At 41.2% G+C, this 26,619-nt stretch overlaps 1 protein-coding gene across 2 annotated transcripts; it reads right to left on the bottom strand.

The window, feature by feature from the left end:
- Positions 1–380: 380 nt before the first annotated feature.
- Positions 381–20,257, bottom strand: LOC125760527 (uncharacterized). 2 transcript variants are annotated; one of them, XM_049420723.1, is made up of 3 exons: positions 19,083–20,257; positions 8,265–8,596; positions 381–2,942 (listed from the first exon to the last, which is right to left on the bottom strand). In XM_049420723.1, the coding sequence occupies exons 2-3, from the start codon at positions 8,501–8,503 to the stop codon at positions 2,135–2,137; spliced, it is 1,047 nt and encodes a 348-aa protein (XP_049276680.1). In that variant the 5' UTR covers positions 8,504–8,596; positions 19,083–20,257; the 3' UTR covers positions 381–2,134. The 2 variants fall into 2 exon arrangements, with proteins under 2 accessions (XP_049276680.1, XP_049276681.1); XM_049420724.1 differs by lacking the exon at positions 19,083–20,257 and having other exon boundaries at positions 8,265–9,222.
- Positions 20,258–26,619: the final 6,362 nt, after the last annotated feature.

The raw sequence follows: 26,619 nt of genomic DNA, 5'->3' as shown, positions 1-26,619 counted from the left end.
GTGAAAAGTGTGATCTCTATTCACTTGAGGAACAAAAATACCCCGTCACACATACAGCAGAAAAAAAGGTTTTGCTTCCGTCTGTACGGAACCCATCGGAAGAGTCTGATTCTGGTCAGAACCTTTTTTCCTTTAGCCGTGCAGAAGGCGCCATCAGTCCTACGATAGGACCATATCCTACAGCATATATATAGGCGGCACACGAAAGTGATGCGCCATGAAAATCTGTCATTTCTCAACAATTCATTCCAATTCGCTTTTACACCCGGTCAGGGAGGCAAATATGGTGGATCTGGAAGGCTCGAAATGGGTTCAAAACACCACATCCTCACAAGGTGGATGTTTCGCTTGGCGGATTCATCGATTCCGATCGTGTGACGACTGACTGGCGACGTGCACACACACGTGTGTGTCTGTGTCTTTGAGCGGCTGTTTGGGTAATATATTATTTTAATTATCACCGTACAGCGATAGCTCATCGATATCCCTCGATTGGAGTGTGTAATGGCGCATCATCTTTTCGGGTCCCGTATCATTAGGACTCATAAATACAGCACCGGAGGAGATTTTTCTCCCTCGCTTGCGGTGTGTTGGGTTATAGATTTTAAAAACAAAAAAAAAAACAGCAAGAGGAAATAAAAAACTAAAACTCAAAAAACGCCCGGTAAACGGAAAACGTGGGGCAAATCAAATCAGTGTAAAGGGGAAAAGGGAATAATATTGAGCCCTATGATTTTGGGATGCTGTATGGCATGTATGGGCTTTTTTTGTTGTTGTTGTTGGGACCCTCTACTCCCAATCAAACGTTATTTCTATCTGCGCCGCGGATTAAATGGACACTGCTTTTGGTTACGTTCGCGTGTTTTCTATATTGTTCGCTATATTCTCAGTATAGAGATTAAGGGGCTTTTTTGCAATGGTTCTGTAAAAAAAAATTGCATGCGAATGTTGAATGAAGATTGTGGCGAATTTTGATTGGGAAAAGAAATTTTGAAGGGAACCACAAAAAAGGTAATATGGGCAGGTCGAAAAATGCACCGTTTGTTTCGCTTTTGTGTATATAATAAAAAAAGGAAGTTCTTGGAAAGTTGATTGACCTTTTTCGGGACGATTTGTATTGGGGTGTAAGAACACACCGTACATACTGAGAGCCTAACCTTAAATGTTGCGACTGAAGCGTGTATCACGAAATGAAGCTGTAAAAGATTATTTCGACTGGATTGTTGAGCTTATTCACATTGCTTATTCGTAAAAATCCCGAATAATTTTATAATACGCCATGCTGTTATTTTGTTTTATTAGAGTCGAATAACAAAGACATATTTGAATACAACTTTCAACACAAATGATCTACTCATTGTTAGCAAAGGAATGCACATCAAACAAAACAAAAAAACATCATAAAACGATCAGACTGATCGCTTTTCCACTTTCCACATGCACAAGAGGGGCCCCCGTTATCGGTTAATGTTTCCGCTATTAAAATCATTTTACGACACACCGACGCCGCTGCCGGCGTTCCCAATCGGAACGGCATCATTTGCGACAATGTAGTGCAGCAGGCATGGCAGTTTATAGCCGTGTGCGCGCGTTAGTTAATTTGTAGCTCATATTAGAAGCACATTTTGAATGCAGTTTTTGGGGCCGCGGAAGCAAATTGAAGAATCCGAACCGAGTGCTTTCGCTTGTGTGGTTCTGATGCGCTGCGGTGAGATGGGATGGCAGCAACTAATTAGCCATGGTGGATAGGGTTTTGTTTCCAGCTAGTTTTTGTTGTTGTTTGTCCTTCAGTTTGGTGTACAACAGCACGAGCCCCAAACAGCTGTCTGTGGATGTGTAGGATCCGCAATTTTCTGTTCAGCTGTTCCGATGAGGAATGGGATTCGTGCGAGATGTTGCTTTCACCTGGAGTGGAACGATTATTTTGTGGAACTTTCTAAAAGATGCTTGCTTTCCGAGAAGGTCTCAGAATAGCACATCGTTGAGAGGGTTTTCGAGACGATATTGGGTGGAACATTTAACCAAAAAACAAAAGAAAAGAATCATTATACGTCTAAACGAGGTTTATTTATTATTCGCATCTTGCAACGATTAAAGCAATTACCAACGATTTAACCCACTGTAAAGGAAGCTTTCAATACTTTTCCCTGCTGGTAACAATGTCCACTCGAATGATTTGACGCGTTTTGGGACTTGGTGTTCGGTAGCACAACGATCTATAACCTGCTGGAATGTCGGGGTTCTGATCATCTTGGCCCTCCGGCGTTACCGCTAATCGGTCAACCGAAGGACCCGATGCTGACTGTCCCCTGCTAGGTTGCCGCTCACGCTCCTCATGCGAATCCATCCGCCCGTCCATGGGCAGTAAAGCATCGGTGGATGTTTTGCTCTCCGTTCGCTCCATGCTGCTGCAACCTTCGACGTGCTGGAAACAGGTCGCACTACCACCCGTAGCACCCGTGACGAGCGGACTCTCCGTAATGGAGGAAGCCGTTGTACCGAGCAACTTCTGCTGATGACGCTGTATCATCTCCAGCGAAATGTTGGAAATGTTATCCAACAGTAGCGTCGCAAACGTATCCTCATCGTTTTCGGTAATGATGTTGTACTGGCTTCCCTGCTGTTGATCGTGCTCGGCCGATCCACCTGGACCGTCCACCGCTCGGCGATCCTGTAGCTCGAAGCTCTGGATGAATATCTGCGGAATGAGACCACTGCCAGGACCGCCTGCCGTACCGACGACGGTTGGAACTCCGGACCCGGGCCCGGTACATCCCGGTGGTGCCGAACAGTATCTTCCGAAATTACGATACTGCATGCAGAAGTGGGGCAGCTTGTGACGCTCCGAGCGGGATGCGCTTTTCGGTGCGAGTGTCTCCGTACCGGGCGGGATGTTCAAATTAACAATCATCAGAGGCGTTTTGGGCCCTTCGGTTGATTTCCTGCAACGGGTAACGGGAAGGTGGGAAGGACAGTGGATGAGAACACCTCGAAAAAGCGGAAGATGATCTTTGAAGCAAATTATGAAGTTCACGATAGGCATCAGCGCCAGCGCGGGATGATCTATGAGACAGGAGAACCGGCGCGGTGCGGCTCGGTGGAAGAAAAATGTATAAATTAACAGCCAACGATTCAAAAGGCCGCCTTGAAGACGTTCCAAGCGGCGCTTCCACCGGTAAGATTGTGTGTGAACATCTTCCGCTACATGTTTCGTCTGTTGCGAAACGTTCGGAAAACCCCCCCATGAAAGTATCTAGAAGCAACAGAATACGAGAAGAAGGCAGGAAGATTGCGCTCGTTTCTTGGAGCGTGTGAAAGCAGCCTCCAACTGTGCGGGTTAAGATGTGTGATGTGTCTTTATTTTTTGTGTGTTTGCTTGTTTTCGCCCTCGTTGGAACGTATTCCTGGACTTTTATGAATCAACACGCACGGGTCGCGAAACGCCTAACGAGGACTTCGGAACGGTGGTACCTTTTGGTAAAGACATATTCGACTTTATTGGGATCTTCAAACGCGGGAGTGAGAATTAGCTCACGGATGGCTAATGGGAAATTTTGGAGTGTCTGTGCAAAATGGGTATTGTCACTTTTCGTCAAATCGTGCCAAATCCTTGGACACCGTCCTATTTGGAGTAGAAGAGGGGAAAAACTTCTGCCGCCCACCAACGATGTTGGATCTCTGGTTGGGACTCCCGTATCCCGTAACCGAAATGATTCACGCCGTGCGATTTGTGTGTGTGATTCGTATCCTCACCCTGCTAATGGCATACGGCTTTTCGGAGCGAGGATTTGGCGGTTCGGTGTCCCACGACACGCTGATGACAGAAACAATTTACGGTAGGCCGAAAACAACGGCAAGAGCGAAAAGAAACAATGCAGCAAAACATAAACAAAATTACGCCACCAACTTCGTCGGACAGCGAACGCCAACGATATATAGATTGGGCTGAAATGAGCAAACAAAGCACGAATACAGGGGGGGAAATTCCCGCTTATTATTTTTGTTTTGTTCCCTTGAATGCAACCTGATGGGGCAGTTCGTAGAATGGAGCTCTGAGCGGGCAAGGAATGCAAGCGTCGTGGATATGATATGATCGAGAATGTTGGTCAAGAATTTGAAAGAAGTCACACGAGAAGTTGGTATGTTATTAAGTGTATTTTGAGGCTGTAGAAGACGATTATAGAGTCTTGGATTGTTTAGTTTTTTTCTCTTTAAATTTTGCATAGCTTGAAATCTTAAATTTAAGGCCTTTTGTATTGTTGTTATTTGCTCTTTTGTACTTGTAATTCTTTCTCAGGTAAGTAGTTGTTCTAATAATTGTCGAATTTGTCCAAATGTCTTGATAGATTAATAACTTTAATTTTGAGAAAGTTGAAGTATTTTTAAGAATTTGAGGAAGTACTTCACAATTACACCAAAGGGATTATTCTGTTATTTAAAAATCGTTTGTGAGGAATGCACTTTTTTAGAATATTATAGTATATTGAGATTGAGATAAGTTAGGCAACATAAGATATTCTGTTCCAACATTCCAATTGCACAGTTAACTTCTAATCTAAAACAAAAACAACTTTTTAGTAACAAACCGAACGTATGCTTAACAATTATCGCTGACTGACATTTGTTTGGGGGCTATTACGAGGATTTTAGGTTAGTTATCCCATTTTAGTGTTTCCCGAGGTTTCTTTAACTGTGCCACCTCCTCAAAAAACTGCATGCACACGATAGCGATACGTTTTACGTCGTCGAATGTCGCTCGCGGCCGTGATCAACCGTGGACTGCGTGTTATTTTTGAAGCTTTTTAGGCCCCAGTTTTTTTGTTTCTCCTTCTCCAGGTTCAATGTAGTCAGATGAATCCTAGCTTCATTAGTTGGCGGCGGGTCGAAGCGATGCGCCACCGGCTTCGTTTCGAGGGGTTGATGCGCATCGGACGCGTTCTCGGAACTGTAAGGAAGAATAGTCCCGCGAGAAGTGTGCTTGAAGACGCAACGGTATTACCGGACCGGTTGGTGAACGGAGCATAACAGGGCTACACCACACGCGAAAATAAGTCGCGAAACTGATGAGTGATGTTACACGGAATTGTATATCTCGCCGAGTACCCTCGACGACGAGGGGTGTTTCGAGCATGTCACTGTGAGTGCAGAGAGCTACACGCAGAGAGCATAACAAAAAATGACACAATGAAAACGAGCAACAATAAACCGCGAAACCAACACACGAAAAAAAAACAAGCACACGCAAACTATTCCCCACATGACATACGGGCTCAAACCCAAGAAGGAGGACAGACAGATCGCCCGTTTGCGAATCATATATGGATATATGGTGGAAAAGCGTAACTGTCCGGGGGTACGATACACGCCGTCCGGGGCTACGAGCCAAAGCGTCAGATCTTATTTACATAAATTTTTAATTATATGAATGCGCTATATTGGCTATCAAATTTTGGGAATCAAACGATGCCGCCCCGCTTTCGTTGATGGTTCGCAACTAGTTCGCATGGGAAACAAGGGAACACAAGCGTGCGCGATCGCGAATCGAGTCGAGGAGTTATAGATATGTTTTGGAACAGTTTTTATATGTGATTAGTGTTCTCGCGACCACCGCACGTCGTCGCATTGCGTGGCGTTTAAGGCGGTTTTTTTTGGCCCCGATCGTCCTAGACCGATCGCACTTCCTTCCTTCGGATGCGGCTGAACGGGCGCGAATGCTCACCCAGACGGCGGTTCCACTTTGGTTAAATGGTACGTTTCTTTATTTTATTATTTTCCACCCCAGGTTTCGGTTGTGCTCAGTGCCAGTGCAAGGCGTTTTCTGAAAACTTTACAGACAAAAAATCTTTTTAACTCCCCCCCTTCTTACCATTGGAAGCCTGGTAATACGAATGTTTAGATGAATGGACCATGATGGAAAGTGTCGGTGGGTTGGTAATGGGGAGGGAAAGTTGAAAGATGGGCGAGAAATAAAAGACACCACCCTTTATTTGGCCCGCTTGATTTAGTGCCCGAAATAGATTTGTAGCCCCGCAAAGAGCGCATTATGATGGCCGATGGGCCGCTAATAAATTGCAGGAAATGAAGCGAAATTGGATAATATACATACAAACACATGTGTGCACACAGCTAAAGAAAGATGTGAGAAAACATCCAAAATCAAAGGCTCGAATAAAACACTCGAGCATCGAAATGATATGGCACCGCGCGAGAAGATCAAGATGATACCAAACGCTCGGTGCATAGACGCGGTGCCGCTCGACCAAGCAATGGAGGGAAGTTCCGCGGGTTGCTATCAATTTTATATGCACGGTACTAATTAAAGCTCATGGCAAAATGGTACGGGTGTGCGGGTGGCCAAAACAGGGAACTTATTCGGGAAATATATATTTTGCAAAACCTTCACGTGCAAAAGCATTCGTTTTTTCCTGCCTTGTGCTAGAATGGACATAGGAACAGGTAAAAGCACAACGCTGGGGTATGCTAAAATAAAGCTTTAGCCGGGCGGTTGATGCCGTTTTGTTTATGATTGACATGATTTTACATTTTTTATTTTTTTTGTAGGAGAAGTTCAATTAAATTCAGCTATTCAGCCATGATAGTTAATGGTTGACGGTTTTAGATTTTGAAGAACCGTCGCGGTATCCTCATCAAATCAGCGGAGATATACAATAAAATAGCGATTCATTTTCCGCAGGTATAAGCATAATTAACCGTCATGCAGAAATATAATTTAAGATGATTTATTAATAGGTAAAATTGCAGTATATTCGTAATCACATTTCGATGGAACTTTAGAAGGTTTCTTTTTTAGTAATTGGATGCGATTGCGTACGAATCAGTTTTATATCTATGCATGATTAAGGATAAATATAGGCAATCCAAACCAAAACAATCAAAACTATTAAAACACATAAAATGGTTCGATCACAAGCCTTTTGATAAAATATGGTGATCTTCTCGCATTAAATTACTTTCTGGAAAATGGTGTTTATCATTTTTCATTAAACGAGATCCACGAATATAATACACCTTTATCAGCATCTATCGCTTCAAGGAACTAGCTGCCAAGACCACCTTGCTTTTGTAGCCAAACATATTTTCTAGCATTCAAAAAAATGTTTCTTTCTAATGATGATTTTGCTAAGCTTTTGGTTCATTTCGCAAGACATTCCATAAATTAAAACATTCCTTATCTCCACCCGGACCATCTGCTGGAGCCGGTAAGGTCACGTTACTTTCCTTTCGTGATGGGTTTGCTACATCTCATAAAGCATGCAGCTGAACATCCATCTTGCTCCTGTTACCAGTTGCATCACCATTGCTTAGCTTTACTATTATTTGTTCTCATCCTTCCTTCCCCGTAGATCATATCGTTGGCTAGCAGGCACACATTTTCAGAATGGACGATAGAAATCTAATCTAATTAATTTAAAGCAGCCAGTACGGAATGATTGTTGCAGCCACCAACAGAGCCATCAGGATTGGGTGGAGAGGATGTGAGCAGTTGGACCATAAATTCTGCCAGTTCGGTGCCATAAACCGATTAGCATAATAATGATAAGTCGGAGGCTTAAGGTGATGGTATTACGGGGTAGAGGTCACATCAGTGGTTGTGACGTAAAGGTGGAACTTTTTTTTCGTTAAGTCTTCAAACAAAACTCCAGCAGCTGGAAGAAATCTCTCATTGAGCGTACTTATTATTGGAGGTGTTGCAAGCGACTTTTTTGCTATTCTTGTTGGAAGTTCATACCATAGGTGATTGAAGAATTGAAATGTAGTATAATAGAAAAGATTTTTAGGAACGTGCGACTGAGTATTGACCAAGGACAAAGGAAACTTTGAAAGTCATACGCACCGAAATGAGATTAATTACCAAAGCGACAGCCTGTCACCTCGACCGTTTCGGTTGACACTTTTTGCGGGATCTCTCTCTCTCTCTCTCTCTCTCTCTCTCTCTCTCTCTCTCTCTTTCAATTCCGTCGGATGTGGTTGCAAAAACTTGTTGCAAAACACCGAAATAGAAACCGAAATTAAAACTAAACAAAATTGAAATTTGTACGGTGTATACACCAAGGACCAAAGGAGAGAAACAGCAGCTAATAATAATGACGACTTTCGAAGGTCCCTATTCGGTGTGTACAGGTAGAAGGATCAGACAAAAGGATGTGATGTGATCCATTGCGAAAGGTTGAATGTAGCACGTAAATAGTGAAGCAAAAATAATTGCAATCTCTCGGTGTAAAGCCACGAACAAAAGCATCTACCTCCCACGTGGTGAAAACGGTTGTCCCTCACAGTTTGTGCCAGCATCATCTCCCGTAGGTATGGTGATGATTGTGTGTGGGGAACTGTTGGCGATGTTGGTGGTGGTTGTGGTGTTGCTGGTGGCAGTATCGAGATTCATCAGTTTCCGTGCTGTACATGGCCGTACGATCGGTCCTTCCATTGGTTCCCTCGGTGGTTGAAGATGGCGCTCGGTCAAACGCATGCGACGGCACAACATTGTCAGCAGCAAAACTGGTCCCGTTGTCTCGGATGTCGTCTCGAGCGTGCTTTAGCAGCAGTGGACATAAACGGGGCGATTGGAAAGAAAAACCTGTCATGAAGAGAAATGAAGTATGACAGATTAGGCGGGTGCTTGGGGGTAAGGTAAGGGAAGTAACATCATAATCGACACAATCGCGAACGTCACTGATATTGGACACCACGGTAAAGGTGGAACCTGGACCCCAGTCATGCAGCACCTGAGCGTCTGGTGCGTAACAGAATCATCTCGCACACCGGTTCCTGGGGCGGCACGAAAAACCCACGGAGGTCTATTGGAGTTGTTGCTCCAGATTTGCTCCGCCGTCAATCAATCAATAGGCGGACAAATTTAAAGTTCATCTGCCTCGCGTGGTGCGGCCCCTGGTTTGTGGTACTGGAGGTAATGACGTGCGTGTGGTACGTCCATCGGCGAAAGGAATGGGTTGTGTTGGTGTTTTTTGAGGGTCGCGTTACTTCCCGGTACGTGAACAGTTTGAGATTGAAAGCAAACTTCAAGACGGCAAGCTTTTTACGATCGGGTAGGAGCAGAAAAGTAGCGCGACAGTGGCAATAAGTTTCCGCCAGCAGTTTTAGACACCGAGAAGGGAGTTGATTGCTGAACGGAGCCTTTACTGAGCTCCAATAAATAATAACTATTGAAACTGGAGCATAGATGGATGGGTGAGAGGTCCTTGAAAATTCATCTAATAAGTCTAATCTTATAACTTCAATTTGCAAGACACCTAGTTTTTCAGAAACATGAGGGTTTCAGAATTAGGGACTCCAGAGTTTCTACTTCGTCAAATCTTTGAAGAACATTTTGCGTATAATGTACAAATTAAAAAATATGTACTGTATTCTATAAGTTCTCAACTTTAATTAACTGAAATGTGTCGTGTGGTTAAAGTCTTGGGGACAAAGCTAGCAGAAGAGTGAAGAGAGGTAATCTTTACGATTTGATCTATTTCTGAAGCCTTTTGATAGAGTATTTGCGACTTCTTTTATTAACACAATTTCTTGAAAACTTATTAGTGCTTCTGTAGCATAACTGGCTTGAATTTTGGACAGAGTCAACAGTCCGCTTGATTCATATGCTGGTCGCGTTCGCTTGACAGATTCAAGCACAAACAAGAAAAGCACATAGACGGAGTAAGGATTTCCCTGACCAAACGTCATTGCCTTCAAAATGCCTCGAACTCCGTGCCTGCAGTTTGTGGAATCGCTGCCCTATTTCCGTGCGTCTATTTCCTCGTCCTCGGGCAACACGCTTTACGCTAATGTAACTCCCGTAGCGGCTGCCGTGCTGGTGGCGTGTCGGTGCGGAATATAAATTATCAATGATATCAGATTACACATTCATTGTGTTCACATGTTCCCTGTGCGTGCGTGCATGGGTGTGTGTGTGTCAGTATGTTTGCATCTAATGTTGCTTTTGGTGCTCTGCTTTGTTGTTCTTTTTCTGTTTCGCCAAAGCTTACGGAGTGTGTTGGATTTTCCTTTTTAATTCCCTTCAGTTGCTGTTGATGCTGTCTGGGTCTATATCTTGGGGTCTGCCAGTCGATTAAATCCAAGCTGTTTAATGCCAACGTAGAGGTGGCTTTCTGGCTGGTATAGAAGTGAAGGGAAGCAAAGCAAACCACCTCTTCACCCATTATCGCTGGGGCCGACTATCTTAATCTACTGCTGCGAGGCGTGCTTGATCGTGTGTAAAATAAAACGATACGACGCTGGTGAAGATTGTCCGGTTTTGTTTCAGTCCAATATGCTACCAGTTGCTACTAGCACGGGTGAAGGAAACCGTCTACGGTGTCCATCCGTACGATGGTGACATTTATGTGGTCCCCGTACCAAAATGCTGACGGCCAGAACCGAAGGGAAAGCATACACTCGCGAGTGGCGTTTTTAGTTGCTTCTTGTTTCTTCCTTCAGTTGTGCTTTGGAAGTCGGTGGACAGAGCATTGGGGGATCAAATTAACTTGTACTATGCTGTGGAAAGGTTGAATTATTGTGCGGTTCGAGCACTCTTCTGTGCGCCGAGGAGTTTAGTAGGTTAGGGAGGAAAATTATGGATGATAGGCTGGTGCTATATCACTCGCTAGATTTAGAGACCGAAAGAGATGAATTTTCGTGATTGCATTGGAATTAGAAGCTGTCGACAGAGAGAAAGTGAGAATGGTATTGTTTTTAATTCAATAAATTTTTATTTTCTATTTATAAATACAGTTCGATTTTGATTGTTGGCCAGAATTGTGTTAAAAATAGGAAAAAAATACAAAATTTTCAATTTGTAAACGGAAATAAAAATGAATGATTCACTTAAAACTAACATCGGCTAGGCGTTAAATGGCTTTAAAGTCCTCTTTCTGGGTCACTTTCTACTACTCGCCCGAAAATACTTTTCCGTTCTTTTGAACTTTTTCCAACACGAATAATACACGTCTGGCGAGCATGCATTTCCACGGTGTAATGAATCCCCTGAACCCCGCGGGATGCTAAAGCTGGCGTCTAATACCCGCTGTGTTACGGTTGAACTGATTCCTATGAAAAAGCTGGACAACCGATGTCGAATAAAGCGACAAGCAAAACGAGTGCGAGAGAAAAGAAAGAAGGAACGAAAAAATCTACAAAAGGATGCCACGAAGGATACGATTGAAGTGGACCGCACCAGCATCATTCCTTGCTTGTACTAGTGCTACGAAGGAAATAAAGTTAAAAGTAGAATCACTTTCTCGGAATGGTAACGGATGGACGTAACCAGTAAACTGCTCTCAAATATTTCGCATTCAATTGGCTTCGGCTTTCGATTTGCAAGTGGCCGTATTGTGGCAGAACATTCAATGAGAAATTACATTACGCTAATGGAGTGCGCTAAATAAATGTACAAAAATCGCACGGTATCATTTCGATTCTTTTTTTTGTGTATATTTCATCTTCATTCGCTTCTTTCATTCCACTGGAAACTTGAAACGAGAAGAAATTGAATAAAGTAATCGAAATTGGTCTTTGATCATTTTATGCATTACCACAGCACGATACGCACTCGGATGGTAACGCTTTCTTCTACGCGTTCGTAACTCACCTGGCGTGTCAACGCGTACAACAATGATTGCGATGATAGTAGAGAATACGAACCCCTCAGGGGACTTTCATCTTGGCTTGTCTTCTGACAACATAAATCGTAATGCTTGGGTGGATGGATAATGTGGAGCTTATTAAACAAAAAAGAAAAAGAAAACATAATCCCTTCCAGCCTGGTCTATTGTACCTCATCAATCTGTCACTATTTTAATCGATGGGAATTTTCTCTCTTTCTCTCATTCTCTGATTATTATTTCATCTCGTGTGCGTGGTTTTGTAGCATTCGCTTGGGCAGTATATTATACTTCAGAAGTGGTAATTAAAATTATCCTTTTCCTCTTCCCTCGTGAAACCCTCCTAAGCTAGCAAAGCTTATCGTTCATGCATGTAGTAGTATAATTGAAGATTTGAAAATTGCTTCAATTTTCGTTTTGAATTCAAAGGATTGCTAGCATTTTTGGTGGATTTTTTTTTTATTTTTTAAAATAATAAATTTAATGCTGACGAAAGCGCACTACAGAACGAGCGAGAAAGATAGATGTGGTTAAACAATTTAGTACATTCCATTTTTGCCCATTATCCTGTCGTGTCGATTCATCCATCTCGGCAAATGCCACAAGGATCTCGCTGTGGCATAGCTTTGGTGTGCAGAACACATTTTTTCATCCATCCAAAAACCGAACTGCTTCCCATGGTTCTCAAGTTTTTCCTCATTTATTTTTCAACTGTTGTTGTGTTGTAATTTCTTCCTGTTCTTTTTTCCATGCTGTTTCTATGCGCAAGCTTCTTTCGTTTCGCCACGCTATCCTGCAAACCGTCTCTGATCTATGATTGTTTCGTACTTCTACTTGCTTTGCATCGTTGTTCTTCCACATTGAAGAAGCTTCTTATTTGTTTGCTGTCGAATCTATGCGCTCTATGTATGCTGTGCTAATGTGTTTTTTCCCTTTTCTCTTTTTACGATTATTCGCATTTATCTCGCTTTTCGCTCTGTTTAATCTTTTTTTTCCTTCGTCCCCCTCTTCATGTACTCTTTCGACAGTTTTCTACAGTTGTAGACTTTTCCACGTTTTCGTTGTGTTGTTTTTGTTTTCTTAATTTTCTTTTACCTATTTCGCTTCGTTTGTCCTTTGCCGATTTTGCTTTGAAATTTTATTTATGTTCAGCCAACTTTTATGACCGTCGAAGGAAGGGAGAGAAGGGAAGGAGGGCGCAAAGGCTACGGGGTATGGTATGGTGCACGTGTGTTCGTCCTGTCGCTGGCAATAAGATGCTATTTGCTGGAAAAAGGATCACGCAGGATCAGATTCCATCGAGCAAACGGGACGCAGAAGCAGCAACAAGGCGAAGAGTGATAAGACAGAACAAAAAAATGCGTAAAACACATTGCAAAGCGAAGCTTATTTGTAATGTGTGTGTGTATGTGTGTGCTTGGTAAGTATGAAGCTTGAAAGTTGTGGGTGTTGTTTCGTAAAGTGCTGTTTTTTCGTCGACACTCACGAAAGCAGGATAACGAAGAGGTTGAAAATAATTTAAAAAAATAAAACGAACAAGAGTTCGGTCACAAAGCAGAGCGAAAGGGAGATACGATTGTTAACGAAAATCGTGGGAGGTAAACGGAAATGGGAAGAGAACAAAGGGCAAAAAAATAATAAATATAGTTTTCTACTTCTTTCTGATGTCCTGTCACCGTTGCCTGCCTATTGTTGGCCATGGCTGAGGCCGAACGCGTAATGTGATTTAGTAAATACTTTACCGATGCGTGTGTGAAGAATCAGTTTCATTGCATTTGTGATGCAGAGTGAACCGAACATAGAAAAAAGAAGAAAAAATGCTAAACTAAATGCTATAAAATAATAAAAATAAGAGAGAAACAAGTTGCTTGTTATGAATGTTATAAGTAAAGGATAAAAATAAGAAAAATTAAGCAAGATGTGAAACAAGATGACAACATACGCAGCATTTAAGATAAGTAAAGCAAATAAATGTGCAAACTTTATTACTTTCTGTAGCTAATGTGAAATTTGCTTGTTAAAATTTATCCTGTTATAAAATTGTTCTAGTATAAATTTGTTATTTCTAAAAGCAGTCAATCATTTACAATCGTAACGGCCAGTTACTTAAAATGAAAATAGCAGCTTTAGTATCAAACCATGCAAGTCATTAAGATTGTTATTTCAAATCATAAATTTATGCTCACAGCTTGCAGCATTGAGCAGTGGTATTTATCTTTTTCATTCCCTGAAACTACTCATTCTCCTAGAAAAAAAAAAATTAATGTGCCATTGCAACGAATCCATTCGAATGGATGGCACGGCAGCTGGGAATGGGCAAAATTCTTGGAAAAAGCAACACATTGTTGATGGCTGATAGAAAGAATAAGAAAAGGCGACGACGGAAGATAAAAAGTAAAAGAGAGAGAACGAGAGAGAAAAGGCGGCATAGCATAAATGACAATCGAAGCTAGAATGTAAGTGGTAGCGAAACAGAGAAGAAACAGAGGGCAAGAAAATATTCGATCTTTATGCTCTCGAAATGCTGTGCTGCACATGGTGATCATACAACAAAACATTCACCATGTTGGTAGTGGTGTGCAGCAAAGAGGAAGAATATTGAAACATAAAAGAAATCAAAAACGCACATGAAGTAGAGCAAACGAACAGATTTCGAAATGAAAAAAAGAAGTAATCTCAAGATGACATTAACAAAAAAAAATTAATGAGCGAAAGAGAGCAACGAAAGATAGGATGAACGGCAAATATTGGCAGGAACAAACAGGGAAAGCTTTTACAGTGCTTTAGAAAGTAGAAAACTGACATTTGATATATGAGTGTGCGCGAAGCAAATTTGAGAAATGTCCTGAAATAGAAATTGACTGTGATGTATGGCTTTTCTATTGGGGTTTGTATAGAAGGGAAACGAAGAGATGTAATAGTAGCTATAGGATTGCAAAAATTATTGCAAAAACGTGCAAACAGCAAAAATGCAATGTGCGTTACGGTGCTAAACGCGACCAGAACTGTAAAAATTTATTCGGGAAACTGATCCTTAGCGTCAATCATTTATAATTCAAACTTTTGCTTGATCACGGATTTCATGGATCTTTATTTGCACAGCAACATATGTGTTTATGCTTGCCTGAAGGATAGAAGTGAAATGAAACGTTGGCAAAAGCAAATGATAAACAGGAAATGTTCTCAAAAAAAAAGGATCAAATCCATCAATGCGAATGAATAAAAGGTGTACGATGGCCAAACAAATGGCTCACCCACTAGAATAAGAAAAACATGACTAGAAATAGATTTCGAGAAAGAAAAAGAGCACCAAATAGAACAGCATAGTGAGGAAAACTTTCTCACGCTTTTTTTTGGCAGGATAGAAAAGTCATTTCAGGCCGAATTGAAGGTTATATTTCTTCTACGCGTTCTGCCTTGTTGCAGGTGCGAAACAATGGCTAGACGACAGCATCCGATGCACTTGAGCGATGCGGCCCCATGTATGGCACATCCTGTATGGCTTTGGGTTTCGTTAAATGTCACGCACCCGGGTTCGCTTTGTGCGAGGTGAGAAAGTGGCACGGATGACGGATGATAAAGGAGGGGCCGGGTTTTTTTTGGCAATTTCCATTGCCAACTGCTATGATTGATGGGATGGTATTGTTTTGGAAGGTGGTTTTAGTTCTTCTGCACCATGATCGTGGTGTGTGTGTGTTTTTTTAAATTTTTTAAGTTTGATAATGTTTAAAATTTTACTGAAAAAGTTGGTGTCTTGCATGTTTCGTTAAAAATCATGTTAATTTAAATTTTCGTATTAAGGTGAAATTGTTAATAATTCTAAAGTTATTAAAATTAAATTATTATTTTTCATACCAACTTATTCCTAGTTAATTTTAGCGAAAATGAAAATGTAAAATATAAGGTATTTAAGACATTTGAAAAGATTTTTTTCCTTTCTTCACCGGTCAAAAATAGATTTAAACATACGCATTTAAACATAACATATATCTTTAACTAAATATAAACGGTGCCTCTTAGTCGCATTCAAGAGGAAAAGAAAGTTGCAAAGAAGGACTTTTGGGCTGGATGTGTGGAAGGACAACAAAGAATCCGTTAGCTCTATAAATTGTACAACGAACTTAATATCATACAGCAAATTAAACTCTCCAGTCTCCGGTTGCCGGGTCATGTCATTCAAGTGACACCGGACGACCCAACCTGTAAAGTCTTTCAAAGTTTTCCAGGACAACGGATAGAGGAGCCTTAGCTAGGTCCAAACGGATAGGGTGTGATGGCGTTGATTCGTTCGCCAGATAAACTAAAATAATGGATTTTCAGACGATGTAGTATATCAAAAACTGTAAATAAAATAACGCATCTAAATTGCATGAAGTGATAAATTGTATCACTTTAATATTATGTGTTCAAAATAGCCATAAAACACAATTAAGAGTGTCGTTTGTGTGTTAGCGATAAATTAAGCAGCATCATCTCGATTGGTAGAAACTTCTTAAATTATCAGGCAAGCAGCTTTAAACCCCAAAAACTATAACTCATTGCCCAAACAATAATAGCCAATTGAGAAACATAAAAGTCAATTAGAACCACCTAGGGTATAGTTTTGCATGAGAAGTTGCGAACCATTGAGGACGCCGGACTACTTCCCGAGTTCCATAGCGAATTCATATGAAAGGAACTCAATTTACTCCAAGATATTCTACCCCGGAATGAGGTGAGATTATTCAGTATATGAAACTATCGTTTTTATTTCTTTTTATCCCATAGCTGCTGAACCTTACGCTGGGAAACCCCGAAAGAGGACACCTGTAATTGAGTCCTACTGAAGGAAATGAGCATATGTTTCCTCATTTCACTCGTCCCTTGCCAACCGAGAGCAAACATGCTCCGTTCAGTTATGCTATTATCACGGTACTGTCTGCTTGTCCTTTCGGTAAGTCTTTTCTCAGTCCAACATCATATCACGCACCATACGAACACTTTGATTCGTTGTGGAATTTATGCTACATCATCATCTTCTTCACATCGAACATCATCGATATAGGTTCCGTTCCAGAGGCCCTTTCACGCACTCGTTGTCGGCTTATTATACGACCAAGGTACGTTATACCACCGGAAGTAACGATGATTCCTTTTTCGCGGGAGTCCTTTTCATGCCAACGCGTAGGTATTGAGGTGTTCCGTTCAGACAGAGTGTGAAAAGTTTACCGTTACCACTTCGTCCATTGCCACAGGAAAGCCTACAGAAAGGCGAACGGGAATTATTCCTTCAAATATTAATTTCCGTGTCGGGAGAATCGGCTTCAGGTGGGAAATAAAAATCACTGTTACGGTAAACGGGCTCTAACAATTGTTCGGGGTGTGGTACGGTGAGTGTTATTCGACGACGCTATGAAGAAGGCCAAGACGTACAGCAAGACCGTGTGTAAGGAAAAGAGGGTCGTCGGTTTTTGGAGAGGTGGGTCCGGGTTTTCTGGTTTTTTTTTCTGTGTTGATCCTCCTCTGGGGGAAACAGGTCCCGGTTGCGTTTTCTTCGCGTTCTAAAGGGATTAAATATCGTTTTCTGGGACGCCCTCCCGAACGTGTCGCGTGTGCTCGATATTTGCTCACTTTTGGGTTAGTTTAAGATTCGTTCGCTAGCAGCTGGTGGATTGGTGAAGGGTGAGCTTAGGTTTTTGTGTAAAGTGCTGGGAAAACCCGTCGTCTCAATGACATTATTCTGTATAGGAATAGAAATCATGCAACGAACGTAATTTCAGACACTAACAAAAAATAATTCAGTTTTACTTTAAAGGAAGATATTTTCTTTAAAATCTTTAAAATAAGGTCCAATACTTCTTCTTGTTTTGAGGGACTTCAAACTTAGGAGGTGTTTGGCCCGTTTTTTGGATTTCATTGACTTTTTTATCCGTAGTAAATTAGTTTTTTTATGTACGGGATTCAGTCCAAATTTGATTCAAAGATCGAAACAATTTACCTTACATCACGTGATATTTTATTTTCGAGGAAAATTTAAAAATCCTTTTGGTTACCAAAAAAAAACCCTAAAGCGTTTATAGGGTGACTAGGGCTTAGTAAACAGAATGGTGACTTTTTGGCGTAACATCAACTGAAAAGTTCTAAGAGTCACTGACGTGAAGAAGAATGTCCCATATGTTAATGCCTTATTCAGTTTACCTACGTTAGCTTTTTAGTATGTTTCATTATTTTAGAATCGCTATATTTGATTAAATATAAATTTGTGAACTTGTGTTCAGCAAGGAAAAACTAATCTTTTTTTAAACATTGAATTAAGAAGATGAATAAAAAGGATCTAAGCTATGCGGATAGCATACATTTGGGCACCTTTTTACAAGTCAACAGAAAAAGATAAAAAGAAAGTTAAAAAAACTCTTCACACAACACTATTTTATTCTTACTAGAGAACATTTCTTGAACCATTAATCGATTATTGATATATTGATATTATTGATATATCTAGTTTTCAGGACCGCGAAGCTCACTTATGTTTTGTGCTTGTTTAAAAAATCTCACTTAAGAAGTGGCTTTTCTTTGTAACCAACTCGCACGTACACACACACAGTGTATCCCATTATCAGCTCACCAGTTTACACAGCAAACCAACAAACTTAAGCAAAGTCTGAAGTTTAAAACACACCCCAAAACGGTGCCCGTCTCGTTGCGCTCACTTCATTAATATTTGATCATAATTATGGACGAAGCTTTTAAGATTCAATTCGGTTGATTATTTTTCATCCATCTCGCATACCACAGTACCCCGTAACCGATTGGAAGCTGTGGTAGGGAGCAGAAGCTATCGCAGTATCTTGGTTGCCACAGGAAGAAAAAAAAGACGCAAAACAACACTTGGAACGATCATTGAACGAGCGCCCCCCGGGGAAAGGGAAGAAACGATTTTGCAAAACAATTTATCCACCACCCACAATTTGTTCGCGGGCTTTGTGGACGTGTTCCGGCGTGGCGAAAGATAGCTTACTTTCTATGAACGAAACTGTTGCTTTGACTTCGTTGTTTCTTCCGGCGAGCAGTGGGAGGAGGTTTGGAGTTTGATTAAAAATTTACCTTCTAATTTGCGTTACGAGACCAATGACTTTCCGGTGGAATTCAAGGATTTTCCACCATGGCACGTGTATTGTAAGAACGGACCAAGACTTTCGTCACTTGCTTTGTTGGCTTGCCTTGCGTTGGGTTTATTTTTTTTTCCTTTCCCTTGCCGTTAAGAATTTCTCCCGAAGGTAGGGTAATTTGGAGCAACTTGAAAGCATTTCTGAAGAGTAGATAATTAAATCTCATGGTATCAATTTGTTTTTGTAATGATCCTATAACGGGGTGTACCACAAAATAAAGACGTGAAACGCTCTCAAGAGATAGGTTTATCTTTCCCGAATCAGTAGCAGAACGATTCTACATCACAAACAATAAGGGGCGAGTTCGATTACTTGCCTTCAACTTCCCAAAGCCCGAAACCAGCTCAATCGGATTGTTGTACACAAAGTTTATCAACAAAGCATTTTCGGTTCAACAACAACTCGCCCGAAAATCAACACCAAAATCGACTGCACTTCACAACCATACTAAACTCACAAAACACAAACACGCACACACACACACTCCCTCACACCCTAGTGCCGATGGTTCGTCGTGGCGTACGGTTCCGGTGGCGGATCATAACTGTGCAGTCGCGACGATTGGGCTTATGGTTTTATGGCTCTAAATGGTGTTATTCTCGACAGCCACTTTGGAGTGGAGCGAAGTTGGGGGAAGCAACGATAAAGTTATTTTCACGCTGATTTCCGCGAGTTTTCACCTCGCGGCTCAATTCTCGAGCCACCTGTACTCCTCCCCCTACCGTGTTGGGCAACGTGTTGGGCCGTTTCGCGCTGCAAAACAATCGGTTCAATTCACCCTACTTATTGGCCCTGCGGGGGTTTGTTGTTTGGTACACGCGGTGTGCACAACCCCCTGCACGGATGGTAAGAGCAGAGTGGGGTGGTGAGAACAACATCTATAGCAACGAGTGACGCACGCGGCGCCTGGTACAGAGGTATATGTTTAGGGGTAAGTATTGGGAAATTATCCTTTCATGCATAATCAATTGATGTGGGAATGGGAGGATGTGACAAGGATGCCATGCAAAGTCGTTTAATGGTGGCTAATGGTCGCGATCTTTATGCACAACAATTGAAATGATGGGATGAGGTTTGGTTTGCAAAAGTGCACATCTGCGCGGACCCGTTGAGAGTTATGAGACGCATTAGGGCGTCGATGTATCCGCCAAAAGTGCGAGTGAAGAAAATGGCAAGTGAAAATCAATTATCGTTTATTAATGTTTCTTCTGGCTGTTTTTTTGGGAGGTCAGTAGGAGAGTTTTTAAGATGCGCGATTGGTGCTTTAAATTTAAACGAAATTATTTATTCATATCATAATGGAAGTTTTAGTGTAAGATATGTTTGCTTATGGAAGTGTTTAGCACAAGAAACATAATTAATAACTAATGATGATGAAAGAAAAATAATTATGTTGCCATTCTGGTGAGTGCGCTGAATAAAACTACATAAAGTACCTAATACTCGATAATAGTCGATTAGTATAGTACCTCAAGCGCTTAGTAGGAAATTAAATGTTCATTGCATACCTTCTGGGGCAGCCAAATGGAGACGCAATCAAAGCAAAGTTTTAAATTTTAAAATTTTTTAAATTTTTTAATTAAATTTGCTGTTATAATTTACTTTTAAATTTCTTGTTTAATCAAAAAGCGACAGGATTAATGCGCATTTTACGAAAATGAAAAATTGAAATGCAATCGAACAACATGCTCTGCGAAAATTTGTCATGCGGATTGCATATTTTAGTATTAAGGTATGCAATTTGCATTACTCTATACGAAAATGAATAAAAACTAAGTTTCAAAAAAGTCTTTTTAACAATATAGGCCACTAAAAGATATTTGTTTTAAAGCCACACACACACACATTCGTTACAAGTAAATATTTGTAACAAAATGCAGCAGAAAAGTTTAACACATTCAACACCAACGCGTATATAATGAGGCAAATTGTGGTGTTACCCTGTTTAAAGACTTGTTCATGTGTTCAAACGTTCAACGTTTGCTGGGGAAAGCCACGCAAAACCGTTTGCTTGCATGTTGGAATGCTGATGAAGCGTTTCGCCTTGTACGGGCCACTGAAATACGCTTACTTCCTGTTCTAGGGCTAAGAAGGGTTTTCCCGGTTCCAAGCGCAAGAAACTGGAATGTGCCAACGAGCCGTCATTAAAAATGAACAGTATCGATTGGGCTTCCGTTTGGCACGTTTCACTGCATAAGTCTTTTGCTACTACTACTACTACTACTACTACTACTAGCTCTACTACTAATACTACTAATACTACCAACTCCGCTGTTGTTGCTGTTTGATTTGTTTCGCAGCTGACCCCGAGCACGAGTTGAATAGTCTTCACAAGCACCGCTCTCGGCGTGCGATGAATGGAGTGATGCATGGCGAGAGCTTTTGCAAAAAAATATTCAGTTTAAAAATATACGCCACCCTGCCTTCAACGGCCTTTTTCGGAGGATGGGGGTTTCGAACGGATCCCCTCACTGAAACGAAGTGTTTGCTGGATTGTCGGTCACCAATAAAAGCAACACTCTCACAGATCGATTGCAAGAGGGTGAAAATTAGATTTAAATAGGCTAACCGGAGGAATCGGGTTGATTTGCTACAAGCAGGAAGGAATTTAAAATAAAAGAAATGTACGCTTCGTTGCATGGCACGCATGGGCTGGAAAGTTCGTGAAAGGTCCTTGCGAAGGCGTGCTGATGCCTTGACAGGTGGCAATGAAAGTAAAACGCTAACTTCCGGTAATTGAATCATGAATAGTGATCCGTTACTGTGCATTTGGTTTTTTTTGGTAAAGTGGGTCAAAACTGTCACTTTGAGGAAGATAATAGAGCAAAAGGAAATGAACACATTGTTGTACATGTATAACATAGTAGTAATGTATGGAAAATGATAAACAACTGACACAACTAATGCCACAAGGATGGGAATTGGATACAAATTCATTCTGCAATCAAACAAGATTAGACATAAAATTTGATTAAAAATCGTAAACATACTCAAAAGCTTCAATTTTGACAGAGCTGCAGAAGTTACAAACGAAATCCTTCACAAATAACTTTATATCTGATACGGCACTGCACCTGCCTCGAATGGACGCAATAAAAGTACGCAACAATCATTCATTTGCAAAGGGTGGCATTTTATTTTAAATCCACCTTTGAAGGTAAGGACACTTTGGTGATCTGATACCTGTTGCCCTACGGTGGCTTTATACCCGTAGAAGAAGAGAACTTCGAACAAGATATTTATGACGAGTATTTCCCGCTTTTATTGCGGTTATCGCAAAATTTCCACCCACCACGCTAGATCATAACTCGAAGGGACACGACTCGTTACCGATGCACGAGAACGGATGCGAGTGGGAAATTGGCTCTCGTACCGGATTAATGTGTGTTCGGAAGTAACAGGGCCGATTGGTAGGAAATGGGATTTAATAAAAATTGCCCGATTCGATTTATGCCTGCAACGCGTGCGTATGTCTGTCTAGTGACCCCCAGAGTGTGTGCTTATTTGTAGTAATGCTTTACATGAGCCTGAAGCTATGGGACGGTTTTTGTACTTGTACATACAGCAGGTTGGTTAGGTTGTAAGAAAATCTATTAAAAATATCAATAAGCTCGGATCAATCTGGACGACGTTTATGTATGTTCCGTGGCGCTGATTGATGCATAAAAGTGTTACCATTTATTACACACCGCACAGTAAATTTATTTTCACGGTGGATCGAACAGTGGAGCCGTGGTATCGGTGGGGAGTATGAGTAATACCATCGTTCAGGCTAGCTTACATGCCGTTTTGGGAGGATAAAACGGATGAAACTAAAATAAAACCATAGATTGTATTATATTTCTGACACGATTGTTTATGAGTCGCGGATTATTTATGTTGTGCGGTGGGGTTATAGCATGAGTTGTATGGTCTTATATGTGGGTTGTATTGTGGTTTTTGTGTATTTTTCCTGAATTGATTAAAACAAAAAAAAACGCAAGATTGTCCTTCAAATTTTCCCTTAAATGAATGTTTATTATTTAATTTAATTTGCTTTATTTTCTTTTATCTTTGAAGCACAATGACTTGACAACAAACTAAATAAAAAAACTCTGAAACTCTAAATTCGACTAATAAATATAAAAGAAAATCTACGTAATATACTCTCAAGCCCTTTGGCTGTCAATACTGTTGCTTTTAGATTTTGAAGTAAATGCCTAGATCTATGTAAATACCTATTAAATTATATTTTCAAACTTGTAAAATTATTTGTCTTAAGCAAAAGATAAACATGATCAATTACAAGACGTTTAGAAAGCTCAACTTATAAGCTCTGATGTAGAAGGCTGATAGTACATAATCCATGCTCGCATTACAAATAGCTCCTGGTCAAACATGGCTCCCCTTCGCGCCTGTGCTTTCCCCCAAAAATCAGCTCCAATCCGATGAACAATTCACGTCTCTTCAAACCTTTCCGCACCGCACCGATATGAAATGAAAACAAATCGTGTGAAACTTCCACGGCACCGCCATGGCATGCCTTCCGGTGGTTTGAGGTGGATGAAATCTGTCTCGGTTATGAGGTTTCGGTTTGATTCGAGCAATGTATGGTCTGTACCAGACCGTTGCTCCGTGTGCACTGTGATTTAATAGGCATCAACGTTTAAAAGGCTTACCCATGGGTGAAGTCACGCAACTCAACCCCGATGAAATCGACGCTCGGAATGGACTCTCGACACGCAAGTCTCCGCACCCGAAACCATCTTGTCAGGCTGAGGAGTTGAGGTTTCAAAGTCCTTCCCGAAGTGTGCTGGAAAGTTGTTCGTTTATCTAGCGATGCATGCCGCTTGCACGGCCACTAAATCGGTGAAGAGTTATTACCCGGTTAAACAACAATTATAGCGCCTACTTGGGGGAAAAGTTGGCTAAAAAAAGAGAACAAATTCCGTGCAAGAAGGTGATCGGGTTATCTTTCGGGGGGGGGGGGGGGGGCCGTTTGTTTAAGTTTAAATCATAGCGAATTATCGCTAGAAGTTAGCGGTGCAGTTGGTGCATAATGAGTTTGCTGCTCGTTTCAACTGCAGTTGGTTGCGCAACTGTTCGTGCTAAGGTTTGGGGGAAATTCTTGCGCCTCGGAAACGTGTCAAAATGCATTTCATATTTTTTTCTAGCAGCTAAATGAAGAAGGGTTACCATAAATTTCATTATGTCATGAAACACAAGTAGCAAAACCTGCGAGTTTTAAAGACATTTGTTTGGTTTGTTAAATTTATATAATTTTGCAATTGCTCAATTATTAAAAATTTCCTGAATGGAACTCACTCATCAGCAGCTCCTAATGACAACTGCCACTTTCACCTAATAACTTCATCGAGGCCATCATCAAAGTAACTGGTTCGTCTCAAATCTTCGACGCTACTTCAATCACCTTTCGTCAACTGGTTGACCGATTCGACGGTTGATTATAGCCGCGGTTGACAAGGACTAAATTGATATTGACGTCCGAGCGTAATTAGTGTTTCGTTTCACCGAACGCCCGGCACCCGTTTTCTATCCCATCCCGGCCCTACAGAAACGATCACTCACGCACGAAGCACAACACTTTACATTCGTTTCTGTAAACGTCCGCATGGCACAAAGGAAACTACCCGAGCATAGAACGAGTATTCGAAAGACGGGTGAAGGAAGGTGTTTGAATATTTATCAAGCAACTATAAAATGTTCTTACGTTGACAACATGTCAACGGCAGGCGCGGGCACGTTTCTGCAAAGCTGGTTTGGCTGTTAAATAATTCATTACCGGGTTTGTTCGGTGTGCGGGGACGCGATCGGTGCGTCGGATGAAGGGACTGGTGATTGGGGCTCGATTTGGCGGCCAAGTCGTTCCCTACGCCACGAAGAAGACTTTCATCGGCATGTTACGAAGCGTACGATATCTTGTGATTTTGGGCTGAGATTGTGCAAAAACCATCATTCTCGTCCCACCCGTGGTGTGCTCATGTGGGAATATTTACGTACGAAGCAGTGACATTCGCCGGCGATATGTTCAATACCGATGCTGCAAGTTGTCGACAGAGTCCGTATGAAAGGCCACGTGTCTGGGGAGGGGATGAAAAGTTTTCGTTTTGCACCTGTTTCTTACGTTTTAAAAATACTTTGGAGCTATTTAATATTGCATTGGGCGCTTTGGAAGAATGTTTCAATAGACCGTTTCAAAGGATGTTCATGTACGTTATAGGGTGGCTTATAGAAAATGGCCATGGGTTATATAAGTGGCGGCTATTATTTCTACTGTCAATGGAGATAAAAATATAAATTTGTGTAAATATAATATAATACAAAATTTAATTCGGCGAAAAATTCGGCGACCATTAATGGAGACGCCTTGTAGTTTACGTAAACACGTGGTTTTGATTTTTTCTATTGTATGAATCACTAATGATATTGACTTAAAAAAAAAACAAATAAGAATACATTATTTATTACCTAAAGTGTGCTTAAAATGTTTGAAATATAATTTATATAGCTTTCTTAACATTTTTTTCCGCGCAGCATAAATAATTGCCCCCGAAAAGTATGCAATTCGCTGTACACCACGACTTATTTGAATGAAAAGCAATCCTATATCAGAGTTTGAACATTTATCAGCTTATTATAATAAAGTTAATTTACCTGTCAAGCTTCAACTAATCATCAAGGGGGCTCATTAGGGCAATCATTATGATAGATTAACTCTCAGCTCATTTCTTTACCATGTCATGTGTGAATAATTTTTTGCTAAATTTTTCGCGTTGCACGCTCTATTTGTTTTATGTTTATACAAGGTATTAATATAATAACTGTAGAGCGTGAACGAGAACAGAACGAGTTCACTATCGATGCTTAAAATCTGTGTTCGACATCATCAATAGTGAATGGTGCTAGCCAACGGGCCCGGTTGTTTATGCCGGGTAGTTTGCCGAGTCCAAGGTTTATTGTTCGGTGTCACCAAGATATGTTCTATGACACAAAGAGTAAAAGTAGAAACATAAAGTCGACATTAGAGACGACCTTCAAACAATTGATAGCTGTACAGAAGCTGTGAATCTATGCTTAAAAAAAATTAATAATTGTCAAACAAAGACTTTAGTTTAAAGGTTTAATTCCGTAAATGTGTTTACTTCAAATTTGAATACTGTGCCCCGATTCAACTCGATTTCAAGTTTCATGCGAAATTCAGCACAGTAAACATCAAGGACACGCATCCGGTCTCCGTATTTGGCCCGAACCAAAACGAAACTACTTTCGATTTTATGTGTGGCTTCGTGTCCTCTCCCACTGGACATACCCTTCGAGTCTTTCGACCCATCTGAAAGATGAAACGAAAACACAACAGCACGGTGAGAAGCCTCCTTGTGGCTGCCGCTTGTTGGATGGTTTAGAATGTTCCGCCACCAGGAATTAGAGGGGTCGGTTCCGAAAGGAAAGTCGTGTCCAAAATGCGAAGACCGAAACCAACCACCCATCCACCTTTTCGTCCCTTCGTCCTGGCAAAAAACGATGGGCAATGGTGAATTCTTCCCATACATTACCACACATACGATCCGTTCCACCCTTAGCCAACCTACCCAGCACACATACACACCTTCACCACTGCTTTCGGACGTTATCTGTTTGTACCCCCTCTTGTACCATCCGGTTCCACCTCGCACAAAAAAACACACCCACAAACGGACGCAATTTTACTGCTTTACATTTCCATCGACCTATACCTATGTAATGCTCGACGCACTGTCCTGTGCTATCAGCACCGGCGTACACAGAGAAACGGTCCGTCGGACGAGCTCGTCTTCCCTATGGTTTGGTTTCTTGGTCGAAAGAAAATAGCCTCT

The sequence above is a fragment of the Anopheles funestus genome, chromosome 2RL (genome assembly GCF_943734845.2).
Source record: "Anopheles funestus chromosome 2RL, idAnoFuneDA-416_04, whole genome shotgun sequence".
Classification (NCBI taxonomy): Eukaryota; Metazoa; Arthropoda; class Insecta; order Diptera; family Culicidae; genus Anopheles; species Anopheles funestus.
The sequence above is the reverse complement of the archived record's forward strand: the minus strand, read 5'-3'. Positions and strand labels throughout refer to the sequence as shown.